The sequence below is a fragment of the Diabrotica undecimpunctata genome, chromosome 9, assembly GCF_040954645.1.
Source record: "Diabrotica undecimpunctata isolate CICGRU chromosome 9, icDiaUnde3, whole genome shotgun sequence".
NCBI lineage: Eukaryota > Metazoa > Arthropoda > Insecta > Coleoptera > Chrysomelidae > Diabrotica > Diabrotica undecimpunctata.
The window spans coordinates 128106107-128123182 of NC_092811.1; the positions used below are offsets into that span (position 1 = coordinate 128106107).

The 17076-nt window shown below is 34.8% G+C and overlaps 1 protein-coding gene across 5 annotated transcripts in view; it reads right to left on the reverse strand.

The window, feature by feature from the left end:
- Dscam1 (Down syndrome cell adhesion molecule 1) overlaps window positions 1-17076 on the reverse strand; it is a 501009-nt gene that overhangs the window by 11018 nt on the left and 472915 nt on the right. For all 5 annotated transcript variants that reach the window (XM_072545256.1, XM_072545254.1, XM_072545251.1 and 2 more), the window contains one exon: window positions 12473-12533. In XM_072545256.1, the coding sequence (XP_072401357.1) occupies window positions 12473-12533 (61 nt within the window). The remainder of the gene's footprint in view (window positions 1-12472; window positions 12534-17076) is intronic.

Sequence of the window (17076 nt, forward strand, 5' to 3'; positions counted from 1 at the left end):
TTATAGCGTACTCCACCTCGGCGCGAATAAATTTTCCGTGGGTAAGTTATTAGTTGGCAGATTCGGTCTATTATCCGCAAAGAGGGACGAAGCATAGTTCGCCCAGATTTTAGCTAGTTCTTCCCGGGTATGAACGTAGTTTCCTTGATCATTCTTCAGGCGAGTCTCATGGTGTTTCTTGTATATACTCGAAATTTCTTTGACCTTTTTATGTAGTCCGAAGCTGTCTCCCTTTTCTTGTAGTGATTTCAATTCTTCACAACGTTCTTTCATCCAGCTTTTCTTTGCGTTTTTAATTCTTGCCCTTATCGTACGTTGGATTTCCTTGTATTCCTGTTAATTCTGATGTATTTTGTACTGTCTGCGTTGCTCCATTAGATCAAGTATCTCCGTTATCCACTCGTTTTTGTTATTTCTTTTTAATTTAGTTGCAACTACTTCGTCAATCTCGACTATAACTATTTTTATTTTCTCATAGGTTTCCTCTATGCAATTTCCTTGTATGTTTCTTAAGTTCTCGTTGATGTGCTTACTGTATTAATTCTCTAGTGTTTATGTATTTTTTATTAAAAGGCTTTTTAACCTTTGCTAATCGAAGCCTTACATTCGCGATTAGGAGGTTGTGGTCAGACGAAATGTCCGCACCAGGGTAAGCGGCCACTCTCTTTATATAGTTGCGGAATCTTTTGTTTATCAAGATGTAATCAATTTAATTTCATATCATATGACCTGGACGATCTCCTGGTGCTCGTCATGTATACAATCTTCTTGGTGGGAGTTGATACCACGTATTGGATATGACGAAATCGTGGTCATTACAAAATTCAATTAGTAACTCTCCTCGATAATTTTTGTTATCGAGACCTAAATCACTGACCGCATTACCACATCTACCCCTACCGACTTTGGCATTAAAATCGCCCATTATGATGTTGATATCGTTTTTCTTTGTGACTTTTAATGCTTCCTTTATGTCTTTATAGAAATCTAAAACTTCAGTTTCCGGTTTATCAGATGTGGGTGCGTAAACTTGGATTAGATTTATATTAATAGGTTGACCGGCTAACTTCACTATGATCGCTTTAAGATCGCTATTTGATTTTAAATACTACAGGCGAAGGCCGTTAAATTATGTGGAAAGGTGACACTATTTTACTGAAAAGACTTAAAGATGGGAGTTTGTAAAGTTATTTTTGTTAATTCGTTGCTTAATTATTGCAAAAATAGCTTCAACAGTCGATTTTTTGATAATCAATAATAACTTTTCTAAAAATGCACATAAAACGTAAATTTCTCGTAATAGGGAAAATATCACATGTATTCAGCAATAAAAATTTCAAGAAGTTTCACTGAACAGTTACTGCACAATATACAATTTCTGCTTTTCAGTTAGTCCTTTTTTTTGTCTTTATAGAGGGGGGTCTGGAATCTTCAAGAGACATCTTAGTCCAGGACGTCGCCTGACTGACCGTAGTGAAAGATTACTTCTTCGTACTCCCGGCGATAGTTCCCGAGGTATGCCCTTTCGTCGCCGAATCTACGCCGAACGCCTACCTGCTAAACCAGACCCTCCTCTGTCATCCAGCGATCCGGAAGCGGAATGGCCGCTGTAAGGCCGGCATCACTTCCGAAGCACTACCTTCATTCATTAATTCTCCATTCATACACATCCACACTCCATTCATCAGCAAGGAGGCTCCCTGTTTTGTTCCAGGTAGCGCGTAGAAGACCCTCATCGCTCCTAGTATGGCATCACTCCCAGACGGGCATTTCCTACTTCCCCACAGTCTGACTTACGCATTCTAACTTATAGAGTCTGATCCACTTTTTTAGCTTTCAACTTCCAGCATCTTTCACTCTTACCTTTGCCAGCTATCTTTCTTCCTCTTCTTTTTTCTTAATCAATGCACGGATATGTTGTGTATGATAGTCCAACCTGATTTATTTTCAATCATTTCTCTCACTGTAACGAAATTCACACCTGTCTCTCTTTCCATTCTGTTCCTTTCTACTATCCATCTGTTACAATCTAACATCGTATGTGTGTCAACCTTTCCGAATCTAGAGAGGTAGGCTCTAAAATGTGAATGTGAAATTCTCATGACCGTCAAAACTAAAAAGTTGGAATATCTAGGTCATGTAATGAGAAATCAAGAACGTTACGGCCTTCTCCAGCTGATTCTCCAAGGGAAAGTAAATGGTAAGAGAGGACCGGGAAGAAGACGCATTTCCTGGCTTCAAAATTTGCGAAAGTGGTATAACACGACTACCACTGAACTGTTCCGCGCTGCAATAAGCAAAGTGAAGATAGCCGTGATGATCGCCAACGTCCGGAACGGATAGGCACTTTAAGAAGAAGAAGAGGCTCTAAAACACCCGTGTCCTGTGAGCACCTGCGTCAGGAAATAATCCAGTCGCCTATGGCCACAGTCCACCAAATCTCTTATGTTCAGGATCAGCATTTTCGTCCACTGTGCCATATCCTCTGTGTTATTTTATTCTTCTTGCCATCTTTCAATTGACCTTTCCCTTTCCTGTCTTCTCTCGGCCATAATAAGGTTTGGGCCTCTTTTCTTATAGAGCCTTTTCTTTCCACCGCCAAAACATGCTACGGAACACATCTAATGATGGTCCACAAGGCTACCGCAGACACAGTCCTGTAGGTGCATGCCACTCGCAACAGACTTGTTCGGTCCAGTTGTGTCATGAGCCTTCTATAGACCGTTATCTCTACCGCCTTGATCCAGACTGGTTAGACCTGCACACAGTAAATGACACCATTTATTGCACAAATTGCACTTAATCGAACCTCCTTCGCCTGCGATTTACTGAATAATTCCGAGCAAAATATCGTCAAATCTCTTATTTTCTTGTGTTTTTTCCAAACACCTTTCTGTTTACAGCTTTTCTAGCTGCTTGTGAAGTTGACTTGGGTGTTTTTGTTTTGTTTTGCTTTTTTTTTGTGAAGTGCCTGAGGTAGTGGAGATATATCTTATAGAGTTACAAAAGTATCCTCCAGTGATGATGGAATTTCATTCCTTTTAACGCCACCATTCTGTTCTGATGTGCTAACTTCGGAAATTGGGATTGAAGTACGAACTGCAGAGCTTGTAATATCGACTTTATGGATTGAAGCAATAACTTCCGGATTTCAAGCTGCAGTCAATGAACAGAGTTTTATTTTCCGATAATCCCCGGACTGTTTCCAAAAAGGCTGATATAATCTGAAGATTGTCCACTTTTCCTTATATGTAAAGTACTTGGAAGCGAAGAAGTATCTCTTTGTGGAGAATGAGTTCTTTGTTCACGGATGGGATCAACGGTTTCATTTTCCATTATAGGTCGATCCATTATAGGAATATGATTTTTCAAGCAATCTAGCTATATTATACAGAATTACGACTATTCCAGGGTTTCTTTTAGGCCATAAAATAACTTCGTTATTAATATGTGTCATTACAGGTGAAAATACTGCTACAACCAATGGCTGCATCTCGTGGGTGCAATGTGGAGGAAACGACAGAATTATAATGCTATTTTCTCTACAGCATTTTATAGCTTCGATAGACTCGTGGCTTTAATGACCATCAAGCAATAATAGGACTCTATTTTCAATTAATCACTGTGTATGTTGTTGAATATGCTTTAACAACAGAATGAAGACGTCAGATTTCATGTATCCAGATTCGCTGTAAAGAAAAAGTGTTCCATATGGAGCGCCTTGAAATAATAACTCATTCCTTCGTTTTCGAGGGAATATTCTTGCTGGAGGGATGAATTGACACGTAGCATATATACAGAGAACAACGGTGACATTTTGTCCCCTTTCAGCGCTTGTTAGAAAACCAACCTGTTTCCGCCCTTTTTGTGCTAAAAATTTGGACAACTTAATGCTATTTTTATTTTGTGTTTCATCTAAAAGAAAAAAAACTTAGCGACGCCTCTTTATTAAAACCTTCTCGCTTTAGCAGCTGAGGTCGCTTAAGGAGTTCTAAAAGAAATCTCTGGATATCTCTTTAGAAAGTCTCTAAACCAAGCCGTTCCAGCTGACTTTTTGTTTTTAGAAAACCTGTGTTTAATACCATTCCTCTTCGCAAGATCGTAGGCCATTTCACAAATGTTTTTCTTCGTCATGCCAAATAGTCGGTCTTCCAGATCTAAAACATACTCCTTTAATTAAGTTTCCAATTCTTTGGGCAATGTTGTAGTGAATCCACCAATAACCTTTTAACTAAATCTGTGCACTGCCTAAAAATTTTATAGGAGTTGTGAGCATCTGAACCCCCAAATTATTGTGTACTGTTGTGTGTGCACCATCAGTCAACAAAAATCTTCTTTTTCTTCCTTCATATAAGCGATTTTGATTGTTCATTGAAGTTATTGTATCTATGGAAGACTGTCATTCTTTTTCCAATCATTTTAAATTAATTGTTTTAATTATTTAATAATATTAATAATAGTCTCCCGTTTTATACCGCTCGCGGATTTGGGAGTATAGCAGGGTAGTCTGCTATATCTAGGGCATACGGTATACAAGGAAGGTATCATGGCCAGTGCTACGCTTCAACCGCCTATTATTACCCCTGGTTTTACCCAAGGTACTCATTTTATTCAGGCTGAGTCGACCTGGGGCCTATAGACATTTTTAAAAATGTCTAGTTGTTCTTGCCGGCGGTAGGATTCGAACTCCGGACCACCGGCATGCGAGGCAAGTACTTGATTATTTTTATTATAATAATAAAAGCAACATTTCACAATTTGAAAGTAATATATTATAAACAATTGCTTTGTCAATTAATTTGCATGTTTCTCTTCATGTTTTCATGTGATCTAAATTGAGAATGGCGAAAAATAATAAGCATGCTTAGCACACAATTAACGAAAGTAAGCTGCAGTCCAAACATAAGGAAAATTAGGTCAGTGCAATGGATTTGGCATGCTAATTTGAGAAGATGAAGGATGATTATCATACTATTTAAAACATGGATATGAAACACATAGATGAAGGATAATAGTGTGAATGAAACTAATGATATGAATGAACCAATTAAGTATTTTTCCACTGTTTTAAAAATTTTTAAAATGTCGTCATCTCAACAGATGACAGATGACGTTTGAAGCTTGTTAATTTCCAAATCATATTTGTATTTGTCGTTAGCGCCATCTATACGTTAGATCCGGGACCAACTCAAGTAAATGTGTCAACATATCTTCACCAAACGTATGTCTGTCTATTTTACATCATTATTGGATTATCCGTTAAACATTGAAGGTGTTAATTTTTAATATAGTTGTAATTGTAACGCATATTTGAAAGTATGTAAGTAATAAAAGAGATATATCAACATTTATGATATAAAACGTTTTGACAATTTTTATATTATATAAAAAAGCTTGAAGCCAATCGTGTGCAGTGGTAATACAAAAATAACAGCAAAATATATATACCCTTCAACCTAAATTCATTGAGAACAATAAGAATAAGAAATAAATTTAGGTTTCTTCGATACGAGATCAACCAATATTTATATGCACAAGCTTGTGATTTGTTTGTGTTTATAACACTTTTGTGAGAAATGATTCGGCTGTGTAATGTACGAGAAGTTTCTCCTATATAAACCTTATCAAGGTCTGAGCAAGGTATTTGATACATTACTTTACAACTTTCCTTGGTTGTTAGAGGATCTTTAGTTTTAGTGTACAAATGTGATATGTTTTAACGTTTCAGGTAAAGTCCAAGTATGAGACGGGGATGTATACTGTCTCCATTACTGATTAACGTCTATAGTGAATACATTTGCCGAATACATTTGCCAGGAAGTTCTATCAAAAGAGAAGAAGGAATAATCGTTAACGCCAACATATTTTATTTAGACGATCCTGTGCTGTTGACAAGAACATCAGAAGGTCTTTAGTAGAGAATATAAATAAGACGTGCAATAATTATGAACTTACGTTTCGTTCACTACTATGATTGCTCGGTTTTCTTATATGTCTGTGAAACTTGCACGCTCAAGGTAAACACTTTAAGACAATGAGGAGGTTCTTCAAAGGCTCAATAAAGAAATATGTAGAGTTAATGTCTAACATACAATGAGAAAACCTTCTTATATTGGTCATGTTGTCAGAAACGGTCGAGCAAAGGTTTTGAAATTAATTACAGAAGGGAAGAAGGCAAAAGGGGACTGGGAAGACGTAAACATAAGAGACTGGACTAGTTTCATTGTTGCGAGCTGAATAAAATAGAAATTACTTCGCTGAAATTGTCCCCCATCTTCAGTGAAGATGGTACCGTAAGAAGGAGGATGCACAGTTATCTGATAACAATTAATATCACACGACGGTTTTTGGTAAAATATAAAAAAAGAATCTCGTCAGATCAAGTTATGCAATCTAAGACTGACTTAATAATCCTAACCAATGTAATCCAATTGTTTAAACGTTTTGTATGCTCAATAAATTTAGCTTGATTCACATATTTTAGGAAAATTCAAGAGAGTTCAAAAGAGTCGCACTCAAAAATAAGTATGAAAAGTATCTGTAATGTATTTTCCTTTGTTTTAACAACTTCTTATTTTCAAAACGTAAATGCTTCAAATTGACCTATTGTTTAATATCTATTTAAATTATATAATATACTCTAACACGATGGTGTAGAATTTTGCGGCTGATATGTAAAGATAAATTATTATCGGGGTTTATAGCTTCTGTTATGGAATTGTTTCCTGATATTTGGTCTGCAACTGTGGACGAGATCATAGATGTGATCTACTGATAACTGCCGCAGTTATCAGTAAAGAATAGTGTAAATAATTTGTGTTTTTGACCGTTATTCCCATGCTTCGGTATCTCCTTATTCATTTTTTTAGGGACCTGTCTAGGCAAGTCTTAAATAAACTGTTTGATAAATAGGAATCTTGTCTATCTAAACAAAGCAATTTGATCTAAATCTGAAAGAATTTGAACTGAGTGTTAAGCCGGCATCTCACAGAACGTGGAATGGCGCTTTTCGTTGGTTCACATCGACAATAAGAACTAGAAAGTAGATAATAGTGAAAAGAAAAGAGAACACAGTTGGCACCACATGTTAGTGTGAAAATAATAAATATTTACTTTTTGATAACTACCCGAATGGTGCGTATCCCTCGAGAACGAGGGTTTAGTTTAATTTTGTCCACCAGTGTTGCCGGTAAAAATTTTAGTAAGTTGGGTAATTTATACAATGATAAAAATTCCAATACAAATTCGTTAGACCACTCCATAATAAAATTACCACGACACTGACCGCAATAGCCACTAGTCACGTCGGAAGGATTGGAGGGGTAAGTAAGTGCTATACATCAGCTTTCAACTTTCTTTGAACCGAGTTGATTTACCGAAAAACGACGGGGTAGCACGCGCTCACCGTAATTATACACTTTTGCCCTATCCCAGTGATTGCAAACCACAAATATTGAGGATAAAAACAGTATTCCACGTTGAGTTGGTTACCGTCTTTTTCTACTATGTATTTTCTATTTCTGGAACGGATGAAGAACTCCACAACACGTTCTGTCATATCCTAGCTTTAAAGTAATAAATGAAAACATGTGCCACACACGTGAAGTTAACAGTAACCTTGGCTAAACGGTTAACCGGTTATACATGGGCGTACGGGTGATATTTGCGCGTATCTGCTAAAACCATAATACTTAAGTAGTAAAGTTAATACGTTTTCTACATATTCCGATGCCTTTTACGTCGTGTTCAAATTTTTCACGTAGTAAAAGAATCACTTTTGGCATGGTCTCCTTTATCATTTCTGTTATAAATAAATATAAAATTTTGGTATGTTGATGTTCTTTTTCCATCCTTCCTAGTTTCCAAGTGTGCGCATATTTATATTTTGTATGCATTTTATTTTATCGGTATGTCCTAGTCCTCCTTGAAAGATTGCTGGAATATGACCGAATCAATCCAAACATCCTAGATAAAAACTATTTTTGTGTTAAATAATATGAGACACCTGCTTTTACATTAAGAACATACCAAATTTCTGTATTCAATTACATTTGCTGTGTTTTGAACTCCCTTTTACGATGTTTTACCTGTAATATTCAATTCTGAAAATAACCAAATTTAGTAAAAACAGTCTATTGTTGGACAAATAAATCAGTTTTAAAGCAAAATTACTACAATCAAGTGCTAATTAATAACAAACACACCACCAAAAACAAAAAACAAACGATTAAAAACATAAAGTGATTATTAAACACAAAACACAAAAGTGCACAACGAAATATTGACAATAAAAAGCGTTTTTACGGTGCTAACTTACAGTTTCCTGTTTTGAGAGGAATTCGTGAAATAAATCATTTTATTTAATACTTCAGTGGTTGTTTCAAGTTTAGCAAAGGTGAAAATGAAGGTATATGTATTCGTAACTACAGTTTTATCGAATACTGAAAATATTCAGTACGTCCATATAGTTTTATGTACGTTTGTTTGAGATTTAGGGATGCATTGTCAAAAAAAGAACTCAAACACGTCAATTCGGTACATTAGAAAAGCGTCGCTGTCGTCTTTTTGAGGTTAGGTCTAGGTGTTGATTCTAAATGAACACTATTGACTATTTTTTCAAATATATATATATATATGTATATATATATATATATATATATATATATATATATATATATATATAGATATATATATATATATATATATATATATATATATATATATAATATATATATATATATATATATATATATATATATATATATAATTGATATACACTTGAAGTTATTGATATATTCTGTCATCGAGAAAGCTCAACTTCAGATCGCCTTCGTTAAACGATTACTTAATTATACTTAATTAGTTAGGAATAATTCTGGATTGGGCTGAATTTGTTCTTCCGCAGCTTGAACATTAACGAAACTATAATGAACTATCTAATGAGAGTCAATATATTTTCGATACCCCCCCACCGTATGTTTAGGTTTTCTGTTTTAAAGTCTAAAATATTTTACAATTTTTAAAGGCTTTCGAAACAAACTCGCCGGTTGACAACATCTGCTAGCCATATGAAGGCTTTTGCAATTTAAAGGGATTCAACTCAAAGGAATTTAGCTCAATTTTTAGTCGCTATGAGCTAGATCCAACTCAATCGGATGAGGGCCTTCTTCAAGAGTCACAACCTCTCTCTTGATACAAAAGTAAGAGTGCTGCGATGCTACGTCTTCTCTGTCCTTTTTTATGGTGTTGAATCGTGGACCTTGAACGAAGATATGTGCAGAAAACTGGAAGCATTTGAGATGTGGCTATATCGGAGAATACTTAAGATCTCGTGGACTGACCGACTCACAAATGAGGAGATCCTCAGAAGAATGAATAAGAATCGAGAGGTACTGACCACCAGCAAATCTCGAAAGTTACAATTCTTCGGACATATTATGCAAAATGAATCCAGATATGCTCTCCTTCAAGCCATTCTGCAAGGAAAAATATTTGGAAAGAGAGGTCCAGGAAGAAGAAGACCATCTTGGTTAAAGAACCTCAGAATCTGGTTCAATACAACATCTGTGCAGCTTTTCCGCGCTGATGCAGATAAGATAAAGATTGCCATGATGATCGCCAACATTCGTTATCAAGAAGAAGATGAGCGTAAAAGTAGCGAAATGTATCTACCAAATGAATATGGTTGTAAAAGTAATATGAAGAGAAAGGCTCGAGCAAACTATTATCTTTTTTGTAGGCTTTAGATAATTTGTAATCATATATTAAGCATTTGTGAGTAACATTGTTGTAAAATAATAGAAATTGGGTAATTAAATCATGAATCCTAGCCTATCTCTCAAAAAAAGTACGTTTTTAAATTAGCTTTAGTCAGTAAGGTCTATATTAGGAATTTTAGAAACGTGTTCGAGTTGCTTTTCTGAAATAGGTCTCTTAATTTCATATTTATGTAACTTAATGGACAGACAGTAGCATGGATGGCAATATACGAAAATATGACATATATTTATACAACACCCAACTGTTGGTGGGTGAATAAAATATTATGTTTTTTTTTAGGGGGAACATACACAAATCCGGTAGGATGTTATATACTAATGGAAGTATATACATATGTATGTCGCTAAATGAAGTGGCACAATTTTAGATAGTATGTCCGCAAGAGACATCGTTAGATTCTCTTAAAATATAGGCAGTAGTTGAAGAAATATAAGAAATTAAAAAATAATAATAAATAAGTTTAGAAATACTCAAAAAATAAATAAAAATTTAATAATTCAATATGCTCTGTAAAGGCTCTCACTTTGATCACTTTTTTTAACCGTGGAATTTCAATCTTGTGTGAATTTTCTTGATTCATAGGTCTGGAATTATAAAACACTTAAGCATTGTTCGAACGTTTCGGCGAGGTCATTTTCAAAATGAACATTGAAGCTAAAATTAAATCTTATGCTAATAAAGCAGAAAAGCTACTAATATATCAAATTATAATATCTATTGGAGAGTATTTTATATATGTTTTATTGTTAATATGGTTCTAATCTTATTTAATATGAATTATCTCCAATATACATATTTTACTATATTCTGGCTTCCTTTATAAAATCTGTACATTTTCAAAATTACAAAAATTGTTATTTTACGAAGAATGCTGTTGTCGAAGAGGCTTTACTATATGACATATTGTTTCTTATGCTCTTTTTGTGAGCAGCAATTCTTCTATACATATATTAATGAGTCTGGCCGATATTTGTTAAACAACACTCCTTTAGTTTATGAAACACAGCTGATTGACTGTCTTTATTGATACTAGGCTTAAATTTAAAAAAATATTTAATGGAATTTTTTAGTGATTTAACCTTTAAAACTTCTTTTTATTAAAGAACTGTTAAATTCCCGTCCGTAATTATTTTGTTCTAAAATATTTTTCACTTTTCTCATATTTTTGTGACGATTATTTTATTTTTGTTAACGTTACGAGATATAAAGTGGACTTTTTCTTTTTGAAGTTTGGGAAGTCGTAAATGTATCATGCTCTACCATTGTGAAATAATAGTTTATATCTTAAATCAATAATGTTTAAATTTTATTTATCAGGTTGATTTTTCTTTTTTTGTGTATAGTTTCGTCACTTAGTTGTCAATAGCTATGGATAACCTGAATCTACAATTAAAAGACATTTTTAAGTTCATATGCCACAAATTGTCTTCCCAAATCCCAAATCCTTGAATCATTTGTAGAAGCAAGCATCACAATTTAAAAATATAGAATTGTTCATCAGCAGAAGGTGCTATAATTGCAATATGTGTGCAATCAACAGCCCTAATTACACCATTCTTCTTCTTCTTAGGGTGCCTGTCCGTTCATTCTGGCTATGATGACTCTGTTGGTTGCTATACGGAATAGCTGTGTTGAGGTCTTTCTATACCATGCTCTCAGGTTAACAAGCCAGGATATTTTTCTTCGTCCTGGGGCCCTTTTTTCCTTCAATTTTACCTTGCAAAACGCATTGGAGTAGCTCATATGCCTTTACGGCCCTTCACGATGTTGACGAAATCCGCAATTGTGTTCATCCTCCTTAGACTTTGTCTGTCCATGGCACCTTCAGGATCCTTCTCTATAACCATAGCTCAAAAGCCTGAAGTTTTGATCCACGTTCATTGGTTTATGTGAAATTTGTAATCATGTGACTGATTTGTTTCTAATTTCATTTATATCTGGAGTCTTAACACATGTTACTGATATAGAAAACGGCCTTACATATGTAGAAACTAGAAACAAAGTAGTCAACACAATTAGAAATTACAAACATAAATTACAATGCAAAAAATAAAGTGTTTATTGAAAATAGCAATTAGTCGAAACGTATGAACAGGTGAATAAAGCATTTTGTTAATCCCCGACCGATAGACCAAAGAAATTCACAAACGGTTTGACACCTGTGATAAGATCAATGAAATATTCGACACAATTTGTTAGATTTTTGTTTCTTAAGCTCTGGAGTTTGTTTTCTTAACGCTTTTTCGCTAGTGCGACGGCCATCATTAAGGCAATACAGCAACAGTTCGTTATTGACGATTTCTGTCGCAATAACAGATGAAACGTTAAGAAGATTTTAGAAAGTTTAGAAATAATCCTTGGTAAACAAATATCTACTTATTGTTTATATTGTATTGTATTTATAAATGTAAAATGTGATGATTATTAAAACCACGCTTCTACTGCGTAAGCAATCTAGAAGAATCCACTTTTACATTCAGAACACTAATCAGAATAAACGTAAACTTCGTCAAGTAAAAATTCGCTATCCTCTTTTATCTATGTAACACAGAAAATAATCTGCACCCTAATAAGGCCTTTTTCTCTAGCTTAATGAATCTTTAACCTTTTAAAATATGAGACATACTATCCAAAAGTGTGTTATCACAATGATAAATTACATATACTTTGACAAAAACGTTTATTTACTGACCTCTCAATCAGTTTGCGCATTTCTTCGTGGGTCATGCCATCCTTCGAGTTACCTCTCATTACTGAAAACAAATCATACTTAACTACACGACCAAAAGACGACACTGAAACTAGCTCACAAAAATAAAAAGAAATCGTTTGTATAAATATAAAATCGAGTAGAATTATTTTACGTTGGACGTTGATTAAGAAATGACACTAAATTGTTTGTTTAATACATAAAATAAGTAATGGTAAAACTGTATATACGGGGGTAGATAAAATGGAGACAACAGCACAATTACAGCTTAAGTATATGTTATATTAAAGTGAGTTGTACATAAAAAAAAAACTTAAACAAAGCATACTTTGACGTTTACAGATTTTTTAGCTATGTCATATTTTTAAATGTAATTCTTTCTCATTAGAGAAATGTAATTCTTTTCCGTCAGAACAATGCATCTTTTCACAAAAAAATGTTGGCCATCGGTACATTTAATCTGCCATGGATATCTGCCAAATAAAATCTAACCTATTCTCAGATTTGGCTCCTCCGAAATTCCATATATTGTCAAAACTGAAGTTCCACCTTAAATGTCAGCGTTTGTGATTAAATCAAGAATCCATTGCAGCTCTAGATGAGAACCTTGTAACATTTTCATAGAAATACTGTAGAAAGGAGATAACAGTATTGGAACAAAACTGGATGAAATGTAGTTGTACATTATTGTCAAAAGAACTTTTTAAACCACCCACGTAAGTTATTGACGTATAAATTTGAGAAACTAACAGAAAATGTTTTTTAATTCAATTTATTTGAAAATAATTCGTCTTTTCTATTTTTAAAATTCAGAATGGTCAGTAGAGCGTTTGTGTCACTTCATTTATCGTTTTATGAAAATCGTTAAGAGAACTAAAAAGTAGAATTAACTAATTCAAAATCTGCAAACGTCATTTTATAGGTTATAAGATATTAAAAACCGTGTTTTGATAAATTTCTGGCATACAATTACAATACTTTATTTGCTCTGGCAAACACACTTATATGCAGGCCATAAATGAAGAAGAAAAATAATCTTCAGCATATAATTAAGCTGATAAGTCTGTTGCTTTCGATATTTTCCCTGTATATTTATAAATTAAATTATGTACTCAAAATTTAACAAAACTTGCTCCATTATTGTTTATTTCTTAAATGTTTGCCTTATATGTCGGTTGATATCTTTTCTAACCAATTTTTGTTTTAGTATGTATATGCATACAGAACAAACTGCATCTATTAACACAAGTCCAAAGGAGATGGAGATGTACCGTAAATAAAGGAGTACGACAGGGTTGTGTACTTTCCCTTCTTATGTTTACTATCAAAACAATGTTTTCCAAAAGATTATATGGAAAAAGGACAATGGATTCTAACCAAAAAAACTTGAGAGGTATGTAGATGACAAAGTTATTATTGTTGAAAATATTGAAGGATCACAACATCAGTAAAGAAAATAAAATGGATACAAACAAATGGAATGTGCAAAACCTCAGAGATGGGACAATTGCAGAACGGTGCTTTCAAAACATCACCAACAGGCTAAGGAATCAATATGTAGATAAAGAAGGCCAGACAAATATAGATTCCTACTGGACCAGAATAAAGGAAGGCATTGAAGCAACAGCGAAAGATGAAATAGGAACAGAAATTTGTGCCCCTTAAAATCTTTGGTTTGACGATGAATGCAAGAATGCAACAAAAGAAAAAATGAAGCCTACAGAAAGATTCTTACCCGACGAGCTAGAACAACTGTAGATAATTACCAGACAAAGAAAAGAGAAGAAAAGAGGATACATAAAAGAAAAAAACGAAACCATCTAAATGAGGAACTTAAATATATAGGAAATCTCAACAGAAAGAAAGAATTCAGAGCATTCTACAAGAAAGTTAACATCAACAGAAAAGAATTCAAGGCAACCATAAGACAATGCAGAAGTCAGAATGGCGACCTATTAACAACAAGGAAAGATGTATTAAATAGATGAGTGGAATACTTTAACCAGGTACTTAATATGGAGGAAGAAGAAGAAAATCTGGAAGACGAAAGAGATGAGGTAAGGGGAGCAGACGAGGGGGAAGAGGAACCACCAACGATTCTTGAAGTTAAAGATGCAGTTGAAGAACTAGCCAGAAACAAATCACCCGGAATAGATAGTCTCCCAGCTGAACTATATAAAGAAGGTCGCCTTAATACCATTATGGCATTACAGCAGTTTATAAAAGAAATATGGACATAGAAATCTCTCCCCAATGATTGTAATACTCTGCACCACACACAAAAAAGGAGATATCTTTGAATGCTCTAACTACAGAGGAATTACGCTTCTAAATGCAGCTTGGGAAATATCAGATCAGCCTTTCGACAAATGAAAACTCCGTTCTTCGTTCAACTAGGTTCTTATTTTGTTTTTGAGTAACTGCTTTAATTCGCCTTCTTCTGTTTTCTTTGGTACCAAAAATATGAAAATTTTCTTTTCCATAATGATTAATTTTTGTCTAATTCTGCTAGTTAGGCACATTGTTTCTGCTGCATATATCTCATTTTCGTCTCTAAGTAATACACTAGCTTCCAGTACTAAGCCATATTGCAACCGCTATACGTGCGATAACTCAAAATGCCCATAATTGCATACAGATACTTAACGACAGAAAACTATCAATATACAGCATGTCGTTTTAACTCGTGGAAATAAAATACACATTGAGAGAAAAAAATATAGCGTAGAATGGGCTTTTGTCTTTGGCAGAACTTACTGTTGCTGCAAGAAGTTCAATGCCACCTTGATACAAGAAACCTGGATATATCAGAGACAAACAAAGAATCCATTGGGAATTCGCGAGCAAATAAAATATAATACAGAAAGACGGTATTAGATTTAATTTCAATGCAGGGCATCTGCGAACCGCTTATACGTATTTCAACCTCATTAGGTATCTTCAGAGCGATATATGCAGTTAGTCTGCATATTTTTCTATTGTTAAAATATAATATTTGTCCAAACTGAATTAATACAATAATTAAAGGCAAATTATTTAAAAAAAATACCATAATACAAAATAGAGCAAGTTTTGGTAAGACCTGTACTAATTTTTTAAGCTTTAATTTTAACTAGATTCCTACCCATGATAATTAACAAATAAAAGCAATCTTCTGTGATGTCTACCACTGTGAAATAATCAACTATCTGGCAAATGTAAAAATGGGGAATATCTGGTAGCTGCTTTAAAATACTTACCAAACAAAATTATTTCGTCTATGCTTTAGCTTTAATATTATTCCGTAACAGTATCATTCGAAACATATAAAATACCTTACAAATAGTGATAGGAATTAAAACATTGTAATGATCGTTTTTGGAAATTGTAATAGAGTACATGTAACCAAAAATATAAATAAATGTTACGAATATACAAGGCTAACCACTCAAAAGACTGGTATTTGACAATATTTATTGTCGAAACATGTCGATTTTTATTCGAAGGGGGTTATCTTTTAACGACACAGATATCAGCCTCCTACCTTCCAGCACCACAAACCCTTAATTTAAAATAGAGCACATAGACCATATGTGACAGACAGGTATTATAGTAACCTATGCTTTAAAATAGTTTATTCGTCTTCCGGGTTCGGACCGTGTTATTTGTGAGTGACCCAAAAGTGGGTTCATCTCGACGTTTCGCTACAATTGTATGTAGCTTCTTCAGGAGAACAAAAAAGAAAAAGAAAAACAAGAGACAGGAAGATGGGTAGTTAGCAACGGTAACTCAGTTACTCAACGCAACCAGAGGCGAATACTAACTACCAAGATGGGCATTTGGTCACAGTAACTCAACTACTCAACGCAGCCAGAGGTGAAAACCAAATGCCAGGACAGGGATTCACGTCCAACAGCTCAGAACACTAACGCGTCGAGAGGCAGGGAGTGAAATCGACGATTACTCCGCTACCGCTCTATTTATAGTCGCGGTGACCTGTCGTGTCGGGACGTATCGGCACACTCCGTGGCGCGTACGTCAAAAAGCGCGCGCTGGCCAATCATGTGGCTGCATCGTGGTAGCGGGACCGGACGGCGGCTCTAGACTGAGATTCCAGATGGGAGACAAGTAGTATCCTTCCTCTCGATTGATATTATGTGGATTTTTTCGGATCTCTAGAGATTCGCGGATTTTCCTGGAATAAAAGAAGGGGCTCTTAGAAATAATATGGGTTTTTTCGAACAATATGGAATGACCAGTTTCTTGGCAGTGTTCTGCAACTGCAGAATGGGAGAAAAGACCTGATCGAATGCATCTTTGATGCTCTTGAATCCGGGTTTTGACGGAATGACCAGTTTCGCCAATATACACTTGTCCACAGGAACAAGGAATAGAATAGACACCACAGGAAGATAGGGGCGGTAATGGGTCCTTAGGAGAGGGTAGATATTGTGAGATTTTCTTGGGTGGTCGAAAAGTAGTCCTGATACCTTCTTTGCGAAGAATTTTGCCAATCCTATCAGTGACACTTCGAATATACGGAAGAAAAGCCACAGGAGTATTACCCGAAGATTCTGAATTTGTCGTCCTAGGGTGTAAAGGGGGAT